The sequence below is a fragment of the Furipterus horrens genome, unplaced genomic scaffold (assembly GCF_987537825.1).
Source record: "Furipterus horrens unplaced genomic scaffold, mFurHor1.1.pri manual_scaffold_17, whole genome shotgun sequence".
In the NCBI taxonomy this organism is placed as follows: Eukaryota; Metazoa; Chordata; class Mammalia; order Chiroptera; family Furipteridae; genus Furipterus; species Furipterus horrens.
In genome coordinates, this window is record NW_028327187.1 from 95,362,402 (window position 1) to 95,386,135 (window position 23,734).

Below are 23,734 nucleotides of genomic sequence, written 5' to 3' on the forward strand. Positions count from 1 at the left end.
GGGAGTGCTGGGTGGAGGGGGGCAAAGGAGGAAAAATCAGGACAACTGTTAATAGCATAATCAATAAAATATAATCTTTAAAGAAAATCCCAATGTTATTATTATAGAATTGCCGATTCTGTAAGTAAAATTATCAGGACAGGTCCTAGGCCTTGTATATCCTAGAAAGTCCAGGATTAATGTGGTGATTTCCAAACAGCAAAATGTTCAATAAAATATGGGGTACAAAAGAAAGAGTGAACACAGGATCTAATTTACTAAGATTTATTTCATATACATACATAAGTTAAGCAAACTCAAGCATATTATCATTTTATTTTATAAAACAAAAATAAAAGGTATAATAAATTGATATCTTTTTATTTGAACTCTATTTCTTAAACCCTAATATCTTAAAACTGATTTCTTCCACATTTCCAGTAAATGCCTATAGCAATGTAATGTTTTCTTATTCCAGGTGACAACATGAGATGGATGGCCACACAATTTGTTTTAGTAATAAAAACTTACTATGAAACCTCCTTAGAGCATTAAATGCATGGCCAATCTCATTCATAAACTCAGAAGTTTTGAAGCCAATTAAATCTATACTAAAAAACCAATAATTTGAATAATACATATATTACCAACTACAAGAACAGATTTTCAAGTTACACATATCAAAGAGGAACACAGGCATATATACTGTGTTCTTTTTCAGCACCATCGCTGACCTAAATTCTATGAACATGAACTGCCTCTTCAAATAATGCATGGACAAGCTATCCCTAACTTCCATAGGTGTGGGAGGAGCTGCCAGGCTTGGTCTTAGAACTGGCAAGGGCCATGGATATCCATAGCCACAGTGGCAATCCTCTCCCGTTCATCATTAACTGCATCCTCATACTGAGATGTGAAAAAGCTTGCATCAGTCCCATGAACCTTGGCCAGAAACTCTAGGACTTGCATCTTGGTGGTTTCAGCGTGGGCTCTCGGGCCCCACAGGAATTCAAATTGTGCAGGATCACTGTTGGCCACCTGCTGGTACTTCAGGTATTCCTCCTCCACAAAGTGTTTGGTGAGGAAACAGCTGGGATCACCAAAGACGGGGTGCTTCTTCCCAGAATATAACTCCAGCACACTCAGAAATTCCCAGACTTCCTCTTCAGTGGCACGGTTGTCCTTCATGAAGATTTCACCCAGGATAAGTATCAGGATGCCAGTCTTGGGCACGCCCATTTCACCGTGCGCCATCCCATCGTAGGTGAGGCCCAGTTTGATGAGAATTTCATAGCAGTGGTAAACAGGATCCACTTCCTTCACATCAAGACCAAAGATTAGCTCCAAGCGCATACAGGCTCCCAGGAAGATTTCAGTGAAGTTGTCTTCATACTCTTCGTTGACAATCCTCAACATTCCTTTCTTGGTTATTGGCTCTTTCATTTGATACTTGAGCAGCAGGAAATTCACCAACAAAGCCACCTTTGCATCTACAGCACCTATGGGCACATTCTTGGGGTCTGGAACTGCCTCTGAGGTGCTACCATCCTCCTCTTGGCTACTGGATCCCTCAGAAGATTTGCTTGATGCGGTGGCTGTGGAGACAGGTGAGGAGGAGCAGAAACTCTGAGGACTCTCAGGAGTACTGGGGATACCAGCATCAGGAGCCTCCTGCAAACTGCCAGGCGTTGGAGGGTAGGACAGACAGGCCTTTTCCAGAGCCTTGGATATCTGTGCAACCTCCAGGTCCTGGGCCTCACCGCTGGTCTGAAGGGGCTGATCAGGTGAGCACTGTGGATTCTGCTGACGGAAAACCATGATGACTCCCGTAGGCGGCAGTACTCAGGAGTGTGAACAGGAAGGCAATGGGGAATCACTTCCTGAGGAAAAGAAGAAAGCTGTGAGTGGCCTCAACTGCTAAGCTCAACTGTGGTGGCTCTAATTAAAGCCACCTCCAATGGACCTCTCCAGGCAGCAGTGCTACACCTGACCTCCTGGTTGCTGTGTCCCCCTAGGACAAGAAGGAGAAATGCTCAATCCTGAAGTTGCAGCCTGCCAAGCCAGGCTAGGAATTCTCAGGTTTGACAGTGAGCAGGTTAGGCAGGTGCAGCTGGGCTCTGTAGCCATTTGTGTTCTGAGGAGGGTGGTCCCTCCAGTTCTCATTCAGGTTCATTACCAAGGCATTCCATAGGGCCTGTGCCATCTTCCCCATGCTAAGAAAGGCTGTCCCCCTAAACCAAGTCACATCTCCTTTCAGTCTTTTCTAGACCAAAACTGCCATCTTCCTAGACCCGAGTGTATGAAGTGAGGTTCAGACCAGTAGACATCCACACAAACAAACAAATCAGAAACAGACTCATAGATACAGAGAACAGAGAGATGGTTGCCAGAGGAGAGCTAGGTTAGGGGACTGGGTGTAAAAGATGAATGGATTGAAAAATACAGATTGGTAGATACAAAACTGTCATGGGGATGTGAAGTATAGCATAGGAAAAATAGTAATAGTGTAATAACTATATATGGTGCCAGGTGGGTACTGGCAATATCAGGGGGATAACTTTGTAAAGTATATGATAGTCCAAGCACTATGAAGTACACCTGAAACTAATACAATACTGAATGTAAACTGTAATTGAAATAAATAAAATAAGTAAAAAACAAAGGATGCTGGAGGATTCAGAGTGAGAAGTGAGAGCAATGTGTCCATGGAAGCAGAGGTTATAATGATGCTGCCACAAGCCAGGGGATGCCAGGAGCCTTTGGAAGTTGGAAATGACAAGGAACAGATTTCTTCCTGGAGCCTCCAGAAGGAAGAAGCTCTGCAGAAATCTCAATTTGAGCCCATGAGACTCATTTAGGACTTGTGCTTTTGTGAGGCACTAAGTTTGTGTTAATTCATTACAGCAACAATAAGAAATTAATAACTGGTCATACTTTCTTACCATTGTTAAAATATACTTTCAAAAAACTAAAAAATCTTTACTGGTATACAGATATAAAAGTAAACACAAGCTAGAGATTTTTTAACTCATGAGAAAAACAGGCAGATGTTTTAACTGGTCAAAAAAAAGAAGTCAAATAGCACAAATGTATTCAAAATAAGTAATGTTCAAATGAAAGTTCAAATGGAGCCCAAACTTTATTTTTTCACTGAAAGAGTAAGGAAAGTCATTTCAGTTTCTACCAGATAGGACAGAATTTGCATGTCTGACACTTTCCATCCAGGGTGGCAGTGGTGAAAAATCTGCCAGAGGGCTCAGGACTGAGCTGTGTGTAGGGAGAGCTTGCTGGAGGATGTGGTCCTGCTGAAGCTGGTCCCAAGGGCTACCCTAACAGTAGCGAAGAATGTCACTGGAGAGTGCTGGTGGCCAGAGCTGGTCCACAGGAAGTGGCCCACTGAATGGCAAAGAAACTTCCTAGAGAATGATTACCTTGGGCCTCCTACATGCTGATCTGACAGTTGTACATTCGCCCAAATATAAGTAACAAAAATGAGCTAAAATGGTGAGGAAAATGCTTAAGCTTTGGAACGCTATGTATTGTTCTGCAACTTGCTTTTCTCACTTAGCAATATACTGTGGGCATATGTCACTGTCACTGGGTATAGATCTATCTCTTAGTAGCTGCAAGGTACTCCTCTGTACAGATACCTTATAATTTAATTTACCATTTGCTTACTGATTTCAAAGTTTTCACTACAATAAAAATATAGTGTCATATGTAAATTATGATTCAATAAGAGTTGCAACATGTATTCTTTTATTTAACAACAATGGATACACATAGAGGAAATTCGGGAAGGATAGGATATACATCAAAATATTTACTGTGGTTGTCTTTGAAGGTGGGGGGTTTTGGAGAATGTTCTCTTTCTACATTATTCATGACTGTATGTTTTAATTAGTTTCTTACAAGCATGTATTATTTTTTATAATCAGGAAATACAAACTGTGTTTTGATATTGAAAATAAGTATAATTTAATTAAAATTGTAAGCTTCAAAAAACAAAACAAAACCTACTTGCCACCACTGTCTGTTCCTGTGACTACTGAGGATGAATTAAGGGGATGTCACATTGACAATTCCTCCAGTGGGACAGCAGGACAGGGCTCTGTTGAAAATATTCTGTTCTAGAGTGGGTATTTCCATCAGTCTCCTTTGGGGTCCTTCCCATGACTAATTATAGGTACTAAGATTAGACATCACTTCCCCAGAACAACCATTTTTACCCATAGTTCAAGGAGCAGGCAGTGAAGGTGATATCTCTGCTTCACAGCTCTGCCCAGGGCCTCCCTCAGATGACAACAGAGCTCAGCAGGGTTATTTTGGCTCCTGGCTTATGGGACAGGTGTTTACTTAACCCTCACTCAAGGTCTTTACTTTGGGTACTGCTCAGACCTCAGTCCCCACCTTCTGACACATAAAGCCACCCCTGCCAGAAAAAGGTCCCTTTTCACTGAGACAGCTAAGAAAGACATGAGATGGTGTTGTCTTGGGATCATCACCTGGAAGCCTGGCATGGCCTGGGACTTCTCCTTTTGTCCTGAGTTTACCCATCACAATAAGGCCTCACTTCTCAGTGAACACCATGGGAGAATGACTGGTTGTCTCATCAGACTATGGTGGCTTGGGATCTGCCAAGGGTTCCCTGGGACCCTGAGACCACCCTTTATGTAGTGAGTTTGCCCTTCAGACATAACTCAATGACACCTGCCAGGGCGTAGGGCTCCTTCTGCTGAATAATCTATTCTGAACAAATTCTTCACCTCTGGGACTCAGAATAGCAAAGGAGGGGTGGCCTCTGGCTGCCATCCCTTCCCTGGACCATTCAGGGTTGACAGCAGGGAAAAGGCCTCTGTGGAGTGCCCTGTGCCATTGGTTGGTTAGTCCTACAGTCCTCGCATGCCTCTTCAAATTAATACAGGCTGGGCGTGTGCCCCGCTGCACTCTATTGCCTTAGGCCCCACCTTCCAATTGAGGCCCCATCTCTCTGAGACCCCAGAATAGAAGTGAGGAGACACCTCATACACAGGACTACCAGTGCTGAAAAATGTGGCTAGACACTGCACCACACCCTCTACCCCGGTTTTGGTGGAACCCTAAGTATTCCCCATGGTCGCCTCTGCCCCAACCCCAAATTGCGCAGGGCCTGAGACTCCTTGATTGATTGACATGACACCACCTACCTCAGCCTAAGGCCTCATGCTCCTCATACCCTGGAGGCTGAAATTAGTCAACGGTACTTCTAGGCACCCCTGCTAGGGGCCTCCCAAGGTTGAGGAAGAGGCCTAGTCTCAGGGAGGCTGCCATGTCCGGAGGTTCATCCCCTCTGTGTCCTCGCTCAAGGGCCTTTTCACGGCGACTGGTAGTCCAAGACTATTACCACCTCCACCAATCCCCAGCCTTTCACCGCCCCATGACAGCCGCACACATACCGCCCCGCCCCACCCCAACTTTGCGCCCGCAGACAGACCGTCCTCTCAGCTGCTTGATAAGGAGGAAATGTGGGGTAGGCCCTCTCAGAGCCCTGAAAGGGTCTTCCCAAGGAGGGGTTCAGGGCTCGTATCGCGCGGGGCTTCCCCTTTTCTCTGGTGGGTGCTGCCCTTAGTCCCTCTTTAAAGTCTCACCTTACACTTGGCAGCACTGGGCCCCTTCCGTCTGCCGTGGAGAAGAATATGTGCCTCGAATCGAAGCCCCCCCAGCCACCAGATTGAAGGAAGTCAGGGGGCGGGATATCCGGTTATCTCTGCCTGAGGCTTCTGGGTACAAACGCAGGGGTGGGGCCTTGCGCGCGCAGCTCCGTACTTTCTCCCCAGGTTCATAGCGGAGCAGGCGGTTGCTTTTCCGGCTCACAGTCTTCTGCGTGACATCTCTCGGTCCGTGGAATTCGTCCTGCCTGGGCCTTTTAGGGCTGAAACAGGTACTGGCCCATCTCTGACCACCCCACCCCACCCCCATTATTCTCTGGTTCTGCTTTCTTCTGTCCTCACTCGTGGGGCTTCTCTCTTTTGGTCGCCATTCTCATGACTAAGGCCTCCTAGGAAATGCCACATCCCAGCGAACTGTGGATGAGTTTCCTTATCACAAGCAAGCCTTGCAGAGCTTGGAGTAAGTCATGTCCCAGTCTTCATGTCAAAGGACAAAGTCGGAGCACAAGGTAGGCAGGGCCCAGGACAGCTGGTGGGCTGTTGAAGAAAAATCACGCGATGTATTCCTTCTCTTCAACAGTCAGGCTTAGTCTCATGTAAATTCTTTTCTAAAAACTTACTTTTTATAGGGAGGGACTGAGGTGAATATTTTGGAAGCTGCTGGGTTTTTGAGGTTATTCAACATTGCAATATGCAGAAATCATATACAGATGATGAATATTCTCTCTTTGTATGTCATCTCTTTGTTATCTCTTTTTGCTAGTTATTTTTTACATTGTTTTTATTATATTTTATCCATTACCATTTATCATTCTATTACCCTCTTCTACCTCCACCCTCCCGCCCCACAATCACTATACTGTTTCCGTGTCCGTGAGTTCTTTCTTTCTTTTTTCTTTTTGCTATATCCCTCCAACCCCACCCCACCAGAGCTGTCATCTTGCTGTATGAGTCTGTCTCTATTTTGCTTATTAGTGCAGTTTGTTCATTAGATTCCACATATAAGTGAAATCATATGATACTTGTCTCTCTCTGACTGACTTATTGTACTTACCATATTGTCTCCAGGTGCATCCATGCTGTCGCAAAGGGTAAAATTTTCTTCCTTTTTATGTGCAAGTGGTATTTCAATGTGTAAATGTACCATAGCTGTTTAGTTATTATACTTCTCTTTTATTTTGCTGTTCTTAACATCGGTCTGGCTATGTGTTCCTGTCCAGCTTTGAACAGTGGAGTGGGATTGGCTGAAATATTTTCTTTTGGTCTCCCCATCTATGAGGTCTATATCAAGGAGACTTAGCTTGTGAAGCATTGTGGGGTAATTTCATATCTTTTTGCCTGATTAGGAAAATCTTACCTAAGATGCTGATTAATTTTTGCCTGATTATAGTGTGCAACTGGTTTCTGTACCTGATCTGATCTGGGAGATTTTGGACTGGACTTTCACTTTCTAATCTTCAATTATAATTTTCTATTTCTAAGGGTCTGTCTTTGAGATTTATATTTTTCTAAAAATATAGCATTTCACTTGGGTATTCAAATTTAAAGTATGATATTTATAATCAATCATTTTCATTGACTTTCTAGGCATATACTATAATACACAAAACAATACAATGACACTCAGCAAAACAGTCATTAGTAGGCATAAGAAGAATCCTGGTCAGATCAGTATTTTTTGATCAATATATTTGCTCTTTGGCAAGATCACTTTAGAGGTAATATTTTATATTTCCATTAAGAGGTATATAATGTCTGTGTGTCACTCTTTTTGGCGATCTTGGCACTCTGATTATGATGACCATTATCAATCTCCACTGAGGGCTATAGAATGCTAATTCTCTCATTCTATCATATCTTTTCACTTTATTACCTGAAATTCTTCTATACGTGGATATCTTTTCTTGTCTTCCATTTGTTTATCCTGCAGTATTGTTGTAAACTATTTCTAATGTTCTCTTATAATAGTTAAATCTCTTATGCACCTATATATGTTTTAAAGTATATTTTATTGATTATGCTATTACAGTTGTCTCAATTTTTTTCCCTTTGCCCCCTCTTCTGCCCAGTACTCCCCTTCCCTCCAGCAATACCCACCCCCCTTAGTTCATGTCTATGGGTTGTGCATGTTAATTCTTTGGCTTCTTTTCCTTTACTATTCTTAACATTCCCCTGTCCATTTTGTACCTACCAATTATGCTTCTTAGTCCTTGTACCTTTTCCTCCATTCTCCCCCTCCCAGCTGATAACCCTCCATATGATCTCCATTTATGTGGTTCTGTTCCTGTTCTAGTTGTTTGCATAGTTTGTTTTTATTTTTAGGTTCAGTTATTGATAGTTGTGTATTTTTTGTCATTTTAATGTTCATAGTTTTGATCTTCTTTTTTTTCTTAAATAAGTCCCTTTAGCATTTTATATAATAAGGGCTTGGTGATGATGAATTCCTTTAGCTTACCTTGTCTGGGAAGCACTTCATCTGCCCTTCCATTCTAAATGACTGCTCTGCTGGATAGAGTAATCTTGGTTGTAGGTCCTTGCTTTTCATCACTTTGGATACTTTTTTTCCAGTCCCTTCTCACCTGCAAAGAGTCTTTTGAGAAATCAGTTGACAGTCTTATGGGAACTCCTTTGTAGGTAATTCTCTTCTTTTCTCTTGTTGCTTTTAATATTCTCTCTTTATTTTTACCCTTTGGCATTTTAATTATGTATCCTGGTGTGGTCCTCTTTGGGTCCAACTTATTTTGGACTCTCTGTGCTTATTGGACTTGTATGTCTATTTCTTTCACCAAATTAAGCAACTTTTCTTTCATTATTTTTTCAAATAAGTTTTCAGTTTCTTGCTCGTCCTCTTCTCCTTCTGGCACCCCTGTTATTCAGATGTTCGCACATTTGGAAATGTCCCAGAGTCTTCTTATTCTCTCATTTTTTTAAATTCTTGTTTCTTCATTATTTACTGGTTGACTGTTTATTTCTTCTTTACATTCCAAATCCTTGATTTGAACCCTGGCTTCGTTCCCTTCACTATTGGTTTCCTGTGGATTATTATTTATTTCACTTAGTATAGCCTTCATTTCTTCCCTTATGCGTATGCTATACTCAATGAGTTCTCTGAGCATTCTTATCACTAGTGTTTTGAACTCTCCATCTGATAGGTTGACTATCTCCATTTCCCTTAGTTCATTTTTCTGGAGTTTTGATCTGTTCTTCATTTGGGCCATATTTCTTTGTCTCTTCAATGTGGCAGCCTCCCCATGTTTGTTTCTGTGTATTAGGTAGAGCTGCTACTTTGGCTCCCTGTCTTGGGGCACTTGGTACATTGTAAGGGGTAAGCCTTAGTTATTTGCCAGGGCAACCCAGTTGACTTCTTTGTGGTGTTGTATGTGGGGGAGGGGTCAGAGAGGGAACAATGCTGCTTGCTCAGCACTCACCCCATTTCCAGTCACTTCACCCACTTCCCCTATGGGACTAACACCCCTCTAGCTGTTGCCCTCGTGATGGTTCCAACAATGAGTGAGTTTGCATGCATTCTAGGACTGTGGGGACCCTCTATACAGACTCCTCTGAGAGACAGGCAGTTTCTTCTGCTGTCCCAACCTGCACTGGTTTTCACAGCCAGAAGCTATGAGGCTTCATTTTCCCAGTGCTGGAACCTTAGGCTGCATGGTCTGGCCTGGGGCTGGGATCACTCCCCAGGTGTCTCTCCTGGCTTTTATCTGCAACATGTGAATGTGGGACCACCTGTTTTTCCTGCTGCCCCCACTGCCTTGGTGCTGCTGCCTCACTGCTCTCACACTGTGTCCTCTCCACTGCAGCTCCCCATCCCTGCCCCTCCTACCCATCTGTATGAATATTTCTTCTTTATATCCTTGGTTGTCAGACTTCCATATAGTTCAATTTTCTGGCAGTTTTGGTTGTTTTTTGTTTTGAGGTTAGTTGTGATCCTTCTTATGGGTGTGCAAGGAAGTGAAGCATGTCTGCCCATGCCTCCATCTTGCCCGGAAGTTACAGTTATATTTTATACAATATTATTTAACTAATATAATTTATTTTTTTCTTTTGTCATTGACAATACTTATAAATTATCAGTGATATAGATCTTACATAACAGAGAAACAGCATTAATAAGTCACAGCCCTGGCTGGTGTAGCTCAGTGGATTGAGTGCTAGCCAGTGAACTGAAAGGTTGCTGGGTCGATTCCATGTCTTGGCACATGCCTGGGTTGTGGGATGGGTCCCTAGTTGGGAGCCTGTGAGAGGCAACAAATTGATGTTTCTCTTCCTCTCTTTCTCCCTCCTTTCCCCTCTCTCTAAAAATAAATAAAATCTTTAGAAAAATCTTCACATATATTACTAATTAGAGAGCCAGGAGCATTAGTCATTAAAGCCATCAATCAATCTAGAGTGTAACAGGTGAAAGAGTCTGGGGATATCTATTATGTCAGTAATAGGACTTGGAAGCATACGATCAAGGAAGAAAAAGAAATGGCATATCTTTTCCTCCATGTCCTACAGATACTTTTCTTTCTTGTGCCTTCACTTTCAAAAAGTGGGAATTGAGGATTGTTGATGGATTGGGAGAATGCTATCTGAGCCAATGAGTTGTTCATTTTACTTCCCACTACATCATCCCCTATTGTGGCTGGGCACCTCCAAAGCTTATAACCTGGACTGTACTATTCCAAAGAGTCACTAGGAAATATTGTATTGATTGCAAATAAACTGAGAACCAAGAGGACATTATTGACTTAAGTGCATTTCCTACCTATTCTTCCACTTAGATATTCCTTCTGTGAGGGAGGAAATTGGAGGAGTGGGTTTCTCTCATTTTTTGACCAAGTTATAGTGTCCTGCATATCCTGCAGTTTAATTTAGAGTCCCTCCTATAGAGGCCCCTGATGAGAAGTTGGAGTATTTAACTGCAAAGGGACAGTTCTCTCTACTTGCTGAGAGGGCAAGAATCTGGAATCCTGAGCTGATTACACAGTGGGCAGGCAGTTTTTAGTGAATCTAGAGAGAGTACTTCATGCTCTAGAAAATAAATTATCACCAATCTTGGGAGGATGTGTTCTGGAGGTGTCTAAATGAGGGCCTTTCATGATCCAAATGGCACTTTGGGCACCTAGTTTGAAAGACATTAGGCTGACAATCATTGCTTACATGTCAAAGAGGACTCCACAAAATAAGTCCACAGGGTCATGAGCTGAGAGAGAACTTGAACAGGATCAGCACTATCTTGGTCATCTTGTCAGTCATGGATAATCACTAGTCCAGAGCAAGGTGCACACCTAACTCTGGCCCACATACACATACTTCATTCTAGCTGCCCTCACACTGGATAGTCAGGGAACAACTCCTGCTTATCGATTTCTGCTTGTCATGAGGTAATCATTTTAGGTTTCAAATATGAAATATAGGAATGAGTAAAAGGAACAAAAGAGTTAATTCCTGAGGAACTATACAAATGATTCTTATATTGCTGTGTAACAAATCACCAAAAACCTTACCAATTAAAAATAAACATGCAAATTTCTCATAGGTTTTTGTGTTTTAGGAGTCCAAGCAGAGCTCAACTGCATTCTCTGTTGCAGGGTCATCCCCACTGTAAATTAAGGTGTTTAAAGCTGTGTTAGAATCTGAGGGCTTGTCTGCAGAAAAATCCACCGCCAAGCTCAATCAGTTTTTTGGCAGAATTCACTTTTTATTGCCCATGGAACTGAGAGCTTAGTCCCTCCCCCCACCCGCCTTTTGCAAAATCAGTTTGAATGGTTCTTAAAAGTAAACTGCAATTTCCAGTTTTGTGGCCCTCTCCATTGGACGTTCTCAGCATAGCAGATTTCTACTTCAATGCCAACAGGAGAATGAAAGCAAGTCTTCTAGCAAAATGGAGTCATATGCAGTGTCTATAATCAAATGAATGATGCCCCATCTTTTTTGACACATAATATAAAATGTAATGTAATCATGGTGTGGCATATCATCAATTTTTCCCCATTGGTTGGTTCAAAACAAGTCACAGGCCTTTTTCACACTCAATAGGAAGATTATATATCAAAACATCAGGATCATGGTGTCTACTTAGATTCTGTCCACCACAAATTTTGTTCAAAACTCAGTGATTCAAGTCTCTTCTTCATTCAAAATACATTCACCTCCCAAGATCACTCAAAGTCTTGAATCCACTATACCAGCTATTTAAGATCTAAATCTCATCATTTGAATAAGACTCGTGTACAGTTGAGGCTTTTAGAGAGTATGTAGTGAAGTACACCAACTGGGGCACAATACTTCTCTATTTGTGGACCTCCAAAGTAAAACAAAAAAATTATTTGGACCAACACTCCCAAGATATAATATTGGGACAGGTATAGGACAATAATTATAGATATTGCTGTTTAATAACAGGAAAAATGAAAGGTACAAAACAGTCCCTGGACCACATTATTGTGAAATCTTATTGGGCAAATATTGTGAATTCCTGGATTACATTTCTAATGCTTTCAAAGAGTTTTCTGAAGGCCAGTCTCTGGTTTCTCAGTTCCTCTGTTGGAGTTATCATTGCTTTATCATGGAAAGTAGCATGTGTTTACAACTGAGTATGTCAAACAATTATTTTGCAACTTGTCATCAAATGCATTGAAAAGACCCAAAACACCTCCCTTACTTCTGTTAAATGTTCCTCTCTATTTTATCAATGATTCAAGAGTAACTATTAAGACCCATTTTGCATTCCAAGCTTTAGTCTCTCAACTATGAGAGTGATCTGGCCTCTGTTGAACACTCTATTGTAGAGAGCAGGACCAATAAAATGGCATTGGTCTGATCAAGATAGCATAAAATATATAAAACAAAGTGTAGTCACCCACATCATCCAAAATGGCTGTCAGTCAACCATGATACTTTGGTGCAAGAGGGAAACTACCTAAGAAGCTCTAGACACATTGGCAAGGAGACACACTTAATGTATCTGCCCATGTGCTCAGAGCAGACACATCTGGCAAGTAGACACACCTAAGATATCTGCACATGTGATCAGAATAGCCATGTTTGCAGAGCAGGGCCACCCATAGATAGGCTTCTGGGGAAATTCCACTCTTGATATGAGGGGTGTCAAGACATTTATCAAAAAGACCCAGCAGAGGGAATCATAGACTCTTGCTGGGTTATTAAAAAATTCTGATTTTATATCTTCTTCATTTTTCTTATTCTGACCTTTAGGTGAAGAGAGTCTAACAATCAAGTAAGAATTCAATAAATAATTCTAACTTTTTGAAAATTAATAATGGAATAACTGAAAACAAAAAAAAATCAGAATATAATGTTTGAGACCAAAGAAAACATCCAATTTCCACATTTGCTGTTTCTGCTGTTTGTATCATTTTTTAAAAAATTATGAGGCAATATTAGTTAATAACATTATATAAATTTCAGGTGTGTAACATTATAATTCAATATCTGCATACTCTATTGTGTGGCTCACTACCCTGAATCTAGTTTCTTTCTCTTACCATATATTTGACCCCTGTACTCAATTCACCCTCCCCCAACCCACTCTTTACTTTCTGATATGCAGTAATGCAATCTTATTTAGGGACCCTGGTAGCATAATATGAGTTTATGATATGCGCACTTGTGATGTCTCAGCCAAATTAGCTTCAAGATTCAAAATTTGCACAGAACAACTCTAGCCTAAAGACTTTTGAAATGCAGAAACCTTTACATGAATCCAAACTAGAAAAAATGAAGCAGATGATAACCCATTGCCATTTCCCTCAGTTTTCTTTTCCTAATGGTTAAAAGTTAGTTCAAACTCTTAAACATAGAAAAACAAACCCTGAAGTTTTATTTTAAAAAACTTTTTTAGATGTCTGCAATTGCATGGTATATCATGTATTTTCAAAACTTCATTCAATTAACACTTTGCAATGAACTGTTTTTTCATTTGAAAAGAGTGCCAATTAGATGAATCAAATAAAAGAAGAAGACACGTATGATTCAAGGATGAAAGGGGCAGGAAAAAAATCGCAACGTTTAGAGCAATATATTGAAAAGGTTGAAGGAGACTGGAATCAACAGCAGAAAGGATGTATTATTGATTCAAGTCCAGCTTCAGACAAATCTTTGGGGATTTGTTATAACTTCGAAGAAGATGCTCATGAAATCAAGCACCAGTACTCAATTGGTCCACAAAAAATCTGAGTTGACCCTGACTGGTGTGGCTCAGTAGATTGAACACTGGCATGTGGACCAAAAGGTCACCAGTTTGATTCCCAGTCAGGACACATGCCTCGGTTGCAGGCCAGGACTCCAGCCAGGTCCCCAGATGAGGACGCGAGAGAGGCAACCATGCACTGATGTCTCTCTCCCTCTCTTCCTCCCTCTCTTCCTCTCCCTCTAAAAAGAATAAGTAAATAAATATAAGAAAAAAAATTCTGAGTTGATTACTTGTTTGATTCCTTTTAAAAAATATTTTATTCATTTATTTTTAGAGAGGGGAAGACAGGAAGAAAGAGGAGAGAAACATCAATGTGTGAGAGAAATATCAGTAGGTTGTCTCTTGAATGCTCCCATCTGGGGACCTGGCCCACAACCCAGACATGTGCCCTGACAGAGAATTGAACAGGTAAACTTTCAGTTTGTGGGATGCCATCCAATCCACTGAGCCACACCAATCAGGGCTTGATTTTTTAAATTTTTTTGGTGAAGAATTTTACTTTCAACTTCTAAACTATTATTTTCTACAGCAATTAGATTCAGAACTGATCATCAGCATGCTGATCTAGCTCCCTGTGTAAAATAAATTTTCTTCTATATTTCCCCTTCCATATGAGGATTAGTATTTTGTTTTTATTTTCTTTTTACTTTTTGGACAGTAAAGAATATTTGATTCAGATCATGTATTAGTCAAATATCTGTTAGTCTCAGCAACAATTCTTCTAAAAGTAAATTAAACATTTTTGGAAAAGACAACGTGTCAGTCATCCATAGGCCTTGCACTGATTTCAAGACTCCTGTATTATATTTGATTCTACTGCCTCCAAGATGCCAAAATTTTTTGGACCTCTTTGGTGTTCTCCAAGATACAAAGTTCATTCCACTACTGAATTACTTCCCCATTAAGACAAAGTGAAAATGAATAACAGTAACCTCAAAATGCTATCTAAATTTTTCATGAGCATTAAGAGAGTTAAAATTACTAGGCAAACTATAGGTAGCTTTGAAATGTTATGAAGACAAGCAGAAGCCAAATATCTTGTGTTCAGGTCTCTACTCAACCTCTTACTACTTGCTTGATCTTGATTTCTCTGTGTCTCAGTTTCATGATCCATAAAATTAGGTTGAAAACAATACTTCCACTGTAGTATTGTGGTGAGAATGCATGGATAAAATTCATAGACTGGTGTGTGGCATACTCAGAAAATGAAAAACCAGAATTCTGGCCAAGATGGAAGCTTAGAATGACATGCTTCATCGCCCTCCACAACTAAGAAGGAATAAAACTACTGCAAAACCAGAAATAACCAGAAGTTCCAGAAAATTAAGCTACATGAAGTCCAACATATGAAGTTATAAAGAAGTGCTGCTTGTCCGGACAGGTAGGAGGGGCGAAGCCAGGGCAGAGAGGTCAAGCTGTGCTGGCGGTAGCACGTGCAGCGATGGCAGTGGGACGGCAGTGAGCACAGACACCCACATTTAAGGGGAAGCAAGAAGCTCCCGGGGAGCACCCCCAGCTGCAGTCCAGACCTGTCAGCTCATAATTCCAACTCTGGGGAAGGCAGACCCCCATTGCCTCAGACTGTGAGGGCCAGAGAGGGTGGGGACGGAGGAGGAGGCTCCCAGTTTCTCAGCAGAGAGTGAATGGCAGGAATCCATTTGCACCCCTGCCCTCACACAAAATGCTACAGTGTGGTAAGAAGGGTTGCCCAGTTGTGACGAGTGCACAGGGCTCCACCCCCTATAGCATAGGAGGTGTGACAGCCCCGCCCAGGAAGCAAAGGTAAACACAAAACTGTCAGGATCCACAGATCATGATAGAGATCCCAGTAATGCAGCTGAACAGTCAGCAAATATGCAATCTAAAGGCTCAGCAGATAGAAAATCTTTCTGAGGCACAGTTCAGAGCTTTGGTTATATGAATGCTTAAAGACCTAACAGCAGATCTTAAACAAGATGGGGAAGGAATGAAGGCTAGTCCTGCTGAAATGAACGAAAACACATACGAAACTAGTGGTGAGGGAAAGAAAACCAGGGATCAAATCAACAAATTGGAACATAGGGAAGGAACAAACAGTCAACCAATGCAGAAAGAAGAAACAAAAGTGAGGAAAATTAGGAGAAGCTCAGAAGCCTCTGGGACAGGTATAAGCGAATGGACATCCAAATTATAGGGTTGCCAGAAGGTGAAGAAGAAGAGCTAGAAATTGAAAAATTATGTGAAAAAATAATGAAGCAGAACTTCCCTAACTTGGGTAAGGAAGTAAACTTACAGGTCCAGGAAGCACAGAGAGTTCCAAAAAATATGACCCAGGGAGAACCACACCAAGATACATGCTAATCAAAATGTCAAAAATTAAGGATAAAGAGAGAATCTTAAAAGCAGCAAGAGAGAAGTAGAGAATTATGTACAAAGGGGTCCTGATTAGACTATCAGCTGATTTCTCAAAGGAGATCCGCAGGCAAGAAGAGACTGGCAAGAAATATTCAAAGTAATGGAAAGCAAAAACCTACAACCACGATTATTCTATCCAGCAAAGCTGTCATTCAGAATAGAAGGGCAGAGAAAGTGCTTCCAGGACAAAGTAAAACTGAAGGAGTTCATCAGATCCAAACCAGTGTTATATGAAATGTTAAAGGGACTTGTTTAGGGGAAAGAGGATCAAAACCATGAACATTAAAATGAAAACTGTATCACGACAATCAACAACAGAAGCCAGGGAATCAAAACAAAGGCATACTAAGTAGGCAATGAGAGTGGAAAAAGAATTTTAGGTATGGGGAACATTTTGGGGGGAGGTCAGCGGGGAGGGGGAAGGGGGGAACAGGAGGGAGATGGTACAGGAATTAAACATAGTAGGAAGGAATGGAGTAGACAGGAAGATGTTGAGAAGAACTATGTGCACAACCAATGGGCATGAACTAAGGAGGGGCGGACAAATTGAGGGAGGGGGGTCACTGGGTGGAGGAGAACAAAGGAAAGAGAAATTGGGACAACTGTAACAGCATAATCAATAAAGCATATTTAAAAAAAAATGAACAATTGTTGCTTTTAAAAATGATTATTCAAGCATACTGTACAGATGAAATGGAGTGAAAAATAACATTATGTGCAAAATCACACACTATAAATTTTTACATTTATGTTCATAAAAAGTAGAGTAATAAAAGTGAAGCCAGAAATTTAACATAAGTGCCAGCAAATTGGCATTGACATTATACCTATCTTTTAAATCTGGGTAGATTCTGCTTGATTCAAGTAATTTAGTTATTTAAATATTTATTGATTTTGAAGTTTAATTAATTTGACTTGTTCTAAGAATAAATTCATATGTTAGCATAGTGGAAGTTGGTTGAAACTTGATGAAAAACCTTTCTGAGTACAGTAGGAAGAAACTGAACAGATACCTCTAAGGTGAAGGGAGAAGATATGATCAGCTGTGCAAATGTGGAAAGAAGCAAAAGAGAGAAATCAATACTTTTTTTTGAGTCAGCATCTTTGTGTACTGGGTGTAGGCAGAGTTGATATTCATGTGACTAATGTCTTACCTTACACACATTTTTTTCATTCTCTGTGTGCCTGCTCATTAAGTATGGGTAGAGCAGCCCTTGATAAATGGTAATCAATGGTACTCACAGCACGTTAACTACATAGATTTACTGACTCTATAAAAGGATTAATATTTAAAGCTGTTTTAGAACCCTCAATATTAGGAATATACCATTTATTTGAAGGCTGTAGTGTATTGTCTATCCCATGGTACACATCAAAGCACTGGGAAGCTAAATTGTGGGCTGGATAAAGTCAGGTGAAATGAACTGATTCTATGCACAGATGTAAAACTTTTTAGTTGTGCAATGAAGTTTTACTTAGCCTCCTATTGTATACAGGGTGTGAATGTGATCATCTAAAATACCTTGAAACTGTATGATATTAGATTAAGGTACCAGGTTATCAGTAAGTGTACCATTTTTCAGCGGTGCACATTAATTTTACTATCAACCTTAGCATAAACATATTAGCAAATTAGAAAAAATTACATTCCATATACTCTTTCAACTTAGCAAATAATTTAAAAAAATTTTTAAAGTTCTCTCTCTCTGTCTTTCTCTCTGTGTCTTTATATTTCTATCCCACTGTCTGTCTGTCTGTCTTAACATATAGGGACCCATCTGCTTCATTGGAAAGAAGATAAATTACTGCATAAACTTGTATGTATTCTAGTTCTATCCCTTACTAACCACGTGGTTTAAGTATTTTTGCCTTTTTAGCTTCAAGTTCACCTCTATAACTATATATAAGAAGACTATGATGAAGATTAACTGAGGTAGTATATGACCATCAGTTGTCCAATTAAAAAATTATTTATTTTTCCCAAAATTTCACTGAAACTTACTGAAAATATATCTTCCATGGTTTCAATGAAAGAAATATAAATACCATGGTAAGAATTTAATAACACCAAACTACTGGATTAGTGAAATAAGATCTATTTAAGATGTTAAATGCAGGACATTTTTAATCTTTAAAAATATTTCATCAAAAATAGGTGTCTGGAGTACTACATAGCAGAAAGAAAGAAGGAACTCCTACCATTTGCAACAACATGGATGGAACTGGAGAGAATTATGCCTAGCAAAATAAGCCAGGCAATGAAAGAAAAATACCTTATGCTATCATTTATTACAGGACACTAATGAACAACACGAAAAAATGAGCAAAATTGACACAGGGGTATGTGAACAAGGTGTAGACTAACAATGGCAAGGGGGAAGGGGGGAGGGAGAGAAGGGGAAAAGAAGGGGAATGGTCTAGTCAAAGAACATGTATAAATGACCCACGGACATGGACAACTGGGTGGGGACTGACTGTAGGAGAAAGGGTGGGGAGGGAGCGGGGAAGCAATAGAAAAAAAATGTGGGACAAATGTAATAGAAAAACAATTTTTTTTCTTTTCCTCTTTAGTGGGAGGGAAAAAAGAGAAAATATAAAGAATGGAAATGCAATTCTTGTGAATACTAGAAGGACAAAGATTTTCCTTCACACTGTATATTTTTCTCCCTACCTGGTCCCTCCAGAAATTGGCACCCTGAAGAAGTAAGTAACGACATAAGGTTCTTTGCATGAAAATAATAAGACCAGTTGTTAATAGAGGTCTTGTCGACCAAGACTTTGACTGGAATGTCATGCCTAAAAGAGACATGCTTGGGCTCTGATTGTTACCAAAAGCCCTGAGGAACCAAGGGTGACCTTAGAAGGTAATAAAAGCCCACGAGATAAAAGGCCTGGTACCTTGGTTGGATGTGTGGTCCATAGCAATCTTTCCATGGAAGGAATGAAGGTTGCTTTCCTGAGAGATGGCTAAAAGGGACCTTAAAGCACAACAGAAAACCTGAAGGACATGGAAAAGACAGGTGTCTACAGATAAGGATGAATGGCAAATACATGGCTCAACTTCTGCGCCCTGAAGGGCAGACTGAAGGTCACCCTAAATGTTTCGTGTGTAAGTTCCAGCAAAGCGGACTTAAAGATCATAAGTGATCATTTGCTGCTCCTGTTGAGTTCATGCAAATGAACAGGATAAATTAAAAATGGACCTAATACAGTTCCTTTAATGACAAGGGGGGTAAGCTTAGGGAGAAAAATTGTGACCCAAGGAAAATCACAATGCCCATTGGTAGACTATAAAGTAATACAGCTAACCGTCATTAAAGTCTCTTTTCATTTGTACGATCTTTCCCCATGAGGGAAGGCCACCCTCCCCTCCACACCCCCACTCTTATTAGGGATTTCTGGACCCAAGGGTAGGTAGGACGATGACCATGTCCAGCTTGAAGCAGCTAGAGGAGCTTGAGACCTTCGCCCATTGTCCTTTATAAGATTATAAAGGGTCTTAATATCTGAGAGGGAGGGATAGTTATTTTTTATGAACCATGGGTATGGACTTGGGGGGGATTGCTGGGGGAGGGAGATGCTGAGTGGAGGGGAGTAAAGGGGAGAAAATTGGAACTATTGTAACAATATAATCAATAAAATACATTTAAAAAACAAAAAAAAAATAAAGTTTCTTTTCATTTGAAAGTTAAACTATGTGGTATTATCAAAGATGCTTAATTTACAGGCAAGAAGAATGTCAAGTGCCTTGCAACTGGATGTCTTCCCATTAAGACAGTCCTACAGATTTAGAGAATGGTTTGTGGTTTATATTACATGAATTAACATGTGTTTTCTGTTTTCAAAGGGCATAAGCCTAGGATCTCACTACCTGAGTGATTGTCTGTATGTACAGGCCACACTTAATCCTGTCTGTATCGCTGCCTCCTGAGACGGAACAGTTTGGCTGAACCAAGTGGCTGGGTTGGTGAAGAATGAGATGGTCTGTGGGCTTCACCTTAAAACAGGTTTTTCTTTTCTATTCCAATGGCTTGGACAGAAAAGACCCAGAGGTCTAAGAGGGGGGAAACCTAAAATATTTCCCTCAGCCCAAGCTAAATATAGTGGACAAAAGGGTTCTGGACAGATATGATTTGCCTTGCACACTTTCCTCCAAAGAAGCCCTTCTTTTTTCCCTAATTGGGGACATTGAAAAATTAATACCTGCCTTTTGTCCTCTAGTGGTTATGGATTGAATGATGCCTTCTAACCCTGTTGCCAAATCTGTTGCCCCCAGAATACAACAAGGATGCCAGCCAGTTAAATTAAGCACACCGTTGTCCAGGGACAGCCAACTGACCTGGAGTCTGCATGATCCTTCCCCATGTGGGAAGGCCACCCTCCCCCCAACACTCCCACTCTTATTAGGGAATTCTGGACCCGAGGGTAGGTAGGACGACGACCACGCCCAGCTTGAAGCAGCTAAAAGAACAGGAGACCATCACCCACTGTCCTCTATAAGATTATAAAGAGTCTAAAGTCTGAAGGGGGGGGATGTTACTTTTTTATTGTTATAAAAAGAAATCAATTAATGAATTCTAAAATAATAATAACATAGGAAAGGGAGAAACTGGAGAGATTGCATGCAAGACCCATGGACATGGACTGGGGAAGGGAGGGATTGCTGGGGAAGGGGGTGCTGGGAGGGGGGGGAGCAAAGGGGAAAAATGGAACTATTGTGACAATATAATCTATAAAATGTAATTTAAAAAAAACTAAGCAAACAACTAGAAAAAAAAGAGATGTCAAGAAATGATGACTGTCATTCTCAAAAACTCACCAAATCCGCAACAATTCATAAACAAACTCTCTTTGTGGGAAATCTATAAACTAATTAAAAGGCTCCTAAATCCCAGGTGAATGCAAAACCAGACTCAAAAGCCAGTGGTGAGTTTCAGGACACCCACTCACTGGAGTCCCTTTCTCTGGCTTATTACCATACAATCAGGAAGAGACTCCCAATCAGCTACGCCCAGGGGAGGAAAAGGCTTGGTTAACATGTATAGGGCTCCAACGTTTCATAGCAGGAACCCCAGAGGACTGGTTTCTGTCTTGCCCAGAGGCCACAGCAGGGCATGGAGGCCACAGCGGGGCATGGAGGCCACAGTGGGGCATCAAGGCCACTGCAGGGTACCACCCCATTTGCCCAGGTGTGACTGGCAGTGACACAGATCACAACATACCAGCAATGTCCCAACAGAGGGTTAAATTAAATCTCCAGAAACCAATCTTAAATAAACAGTTATATTATTTACCTGAGAAGGAATTCAGAATAACTGTCATAAAGATACTTACTGAGGTCAAGAAAAATATATGAACATATAGAAAATATAAAAATGTACCAAACAGAAATCACGGAGCTGAAGAACACATTAACTACTAAAAAATTCACTAGAGCGATTCAGTAGCAGACTATATCAAGCAGAAGAAAAGATTGGGGACATCAAAGATAGGTCATTGGAAATAATTCTGTCATTCATAGGGGCAAAAACAAAATGAAATAAAAAAGAGTGAAGAAAGATTAAGGGCCTTATGGGACTGAATCAAGCAGACCAATATATACATATGGAAGTCCCAGAGGGAGAAGAGAGAGAAAATGGACAAGAAAGCATACTTTTAAAAAATGGCTGAAAAGTCCTCAAGTTTGAGTAAATAAATGGACATCTAGATCCAAGAATCTCAAAAACACACCAAATAATATAAATCTAAAGAAATCCACATCATGATGCAGTATAATCAAATTTTCAAAAGCCAAAGACAAAATGGGAATTGTGAAAGTAGCAAAGAAAAAGAAACTTGTCACATATATGAGAACTCCCCTCATAAGATGATGAGCTGAATTTTCAAAAGAAACCTTGCAGGCCACCAGGGAGCGGGATCATATATTCAATGTGTTTGTAGAGAAAAAAAAAAAAACACTACCAAACAAGAATACTGTACCTGGCAAAAGTGTCCTTCAAAAATGAAAGTGAAATACGTTCTCATGCAAACAAAAGCTGTGGGTGTTCCATACCACTAGATCTGTCTTCAAGAAATGCTGAAGTGAATTCTTCAAGTTGAAGTGAAAGGACACTAAATGGCAACATGATAGCGTAAAAGAGTATGAAATTCACTGATAAAAGTATATAGACAAACACAGAATACCATATTACTATAATTTTAATGTGTAAATCACTTCTAGTATAAAAGTTAAAACACAAAAGTATTAAATGTCAGTATAACTAAAATATGTTGAAAGGTAAACATTACAGCCCTGGCCAATGTGGCCCAGTTGGTTGGAGCATCATCCCATAAACCAAAAAGTCGTGGGTTCAGTTCCCAGTCTGGGCCCGTGCCTAGGTTGCGGGTTCAGTCCCCAGTCAGTGTGTGTACAAGAGGCAACTGATCGATGTTTCTCTCTCCCATTGATATTTCTCTCTCTCCCCCTCCCTCCCCCTCTTTCTAAAATCAGTAAGCATGTCCTGGGATGAGTATTAAAAAAGATAAACACTATGAATAATTATAAACTGTGACAATGACATAAAGTGTCAATAGGGGAGAAGTTAAATGTAGAATTTTTATACATGATTGAACTTAAACTTAAGATTTTTCAGCTTAAATACACTGTTATAACTGTATGATCTGTTATGTGAGCCCCAAGGTGAAAATGCCTATAGAAGTTACAAAACAAACAAAAAATCAAAATACAACACAGCACAAAACCCAGAATGGTATCAAAGCGTATCAATACAAAAATGAACAAAACAGAAGACTAAACAGTAAGGCAGGAAAAGACAGACAGAAGAATTACAACACTAACAGAAAACAAGAAAATGGAAATAGTAAATCTTTTTTCTCTCTCAGCATTTATTTTATTCTTCTATTGCCATTTAACTCCCTTATGTAGTCCCCTCCCCCCTCAATCACCACACTGTTGTCAATGTCCATTAGTCCTTCTACCCCTCCACCACCTATGCTTACCCCCCCATAGTTGTCATTCTGCTCTCTATGCATCTGTTTCTATTTTGCTTGTTAGTTCAGATTGTTCATTAAATTTCACATATGAGTGAATTCATGTGGTATTTGTCTTTCTCTGACTCACTTGTTTCACTTAGCATAATGTTCTCCGGGTCTATCCAGACTTTTGTAAAGGGCAAACTTTTCTTCTTCTTTTTTTTTTTTTTTTTTTTTACAGCTGAGTAGTATTCCATTGTGTAAATGTCTCAGTTGTTTTATCCACTCATATATTGATGGACACTTGGGCTGTTTCCAAATATTGGTGATTGTAAATAACACTGCAATGAACATAGGGTTGCTTAAGTTTTTCCAGTTAGTGTTTTAGGTTTCTTCAGATAAATCCCAAAAGTGGGATCACTGGGTCAAAAGGCAAATCCATTTTAAATTTTTTGAGGTAGCTCCCTACTGCTTTTCACAGTGGTTGCACTAGACCACTTTCTTACACCACATACAAGAATAAATTCAA

General features: G+C 40.3%; 1 protein-coding gene and 1 pseudogene across 1 annotated transcript; one reads left to right on the forward strand and one right to left on the reverse strand.

Moving 5' to 3' along the window:
- Window positions 1–390: 390 nt before the first annotated feature.
- LOC149991636 (melanoma-associated antigen B16-like) lies at window positions 391–1,855 on the reverse strand. Its single transcript, XM_090264648.1, has one exon. It carries the CDS (start codon window positions 1,795–1,797, stop codon window positions 808–810), a length of 990 nt encoding a protein of 329 aa, XP_090120774.1. The 5' UTR covers window positions 1,798–1,855; the 3' UTR covers window positions 391–807.
- A 4,239-nt stretch (window positions 1,856–6,094) lies between these two features.
- LOC149991637 (small ribosomal subunit protein bS1m pseudogene) overlaps window positions 6,095–23,734 on the forward strand; it is a 58,952-nt pseudogene continuing 41,312 nt past the window's right edge.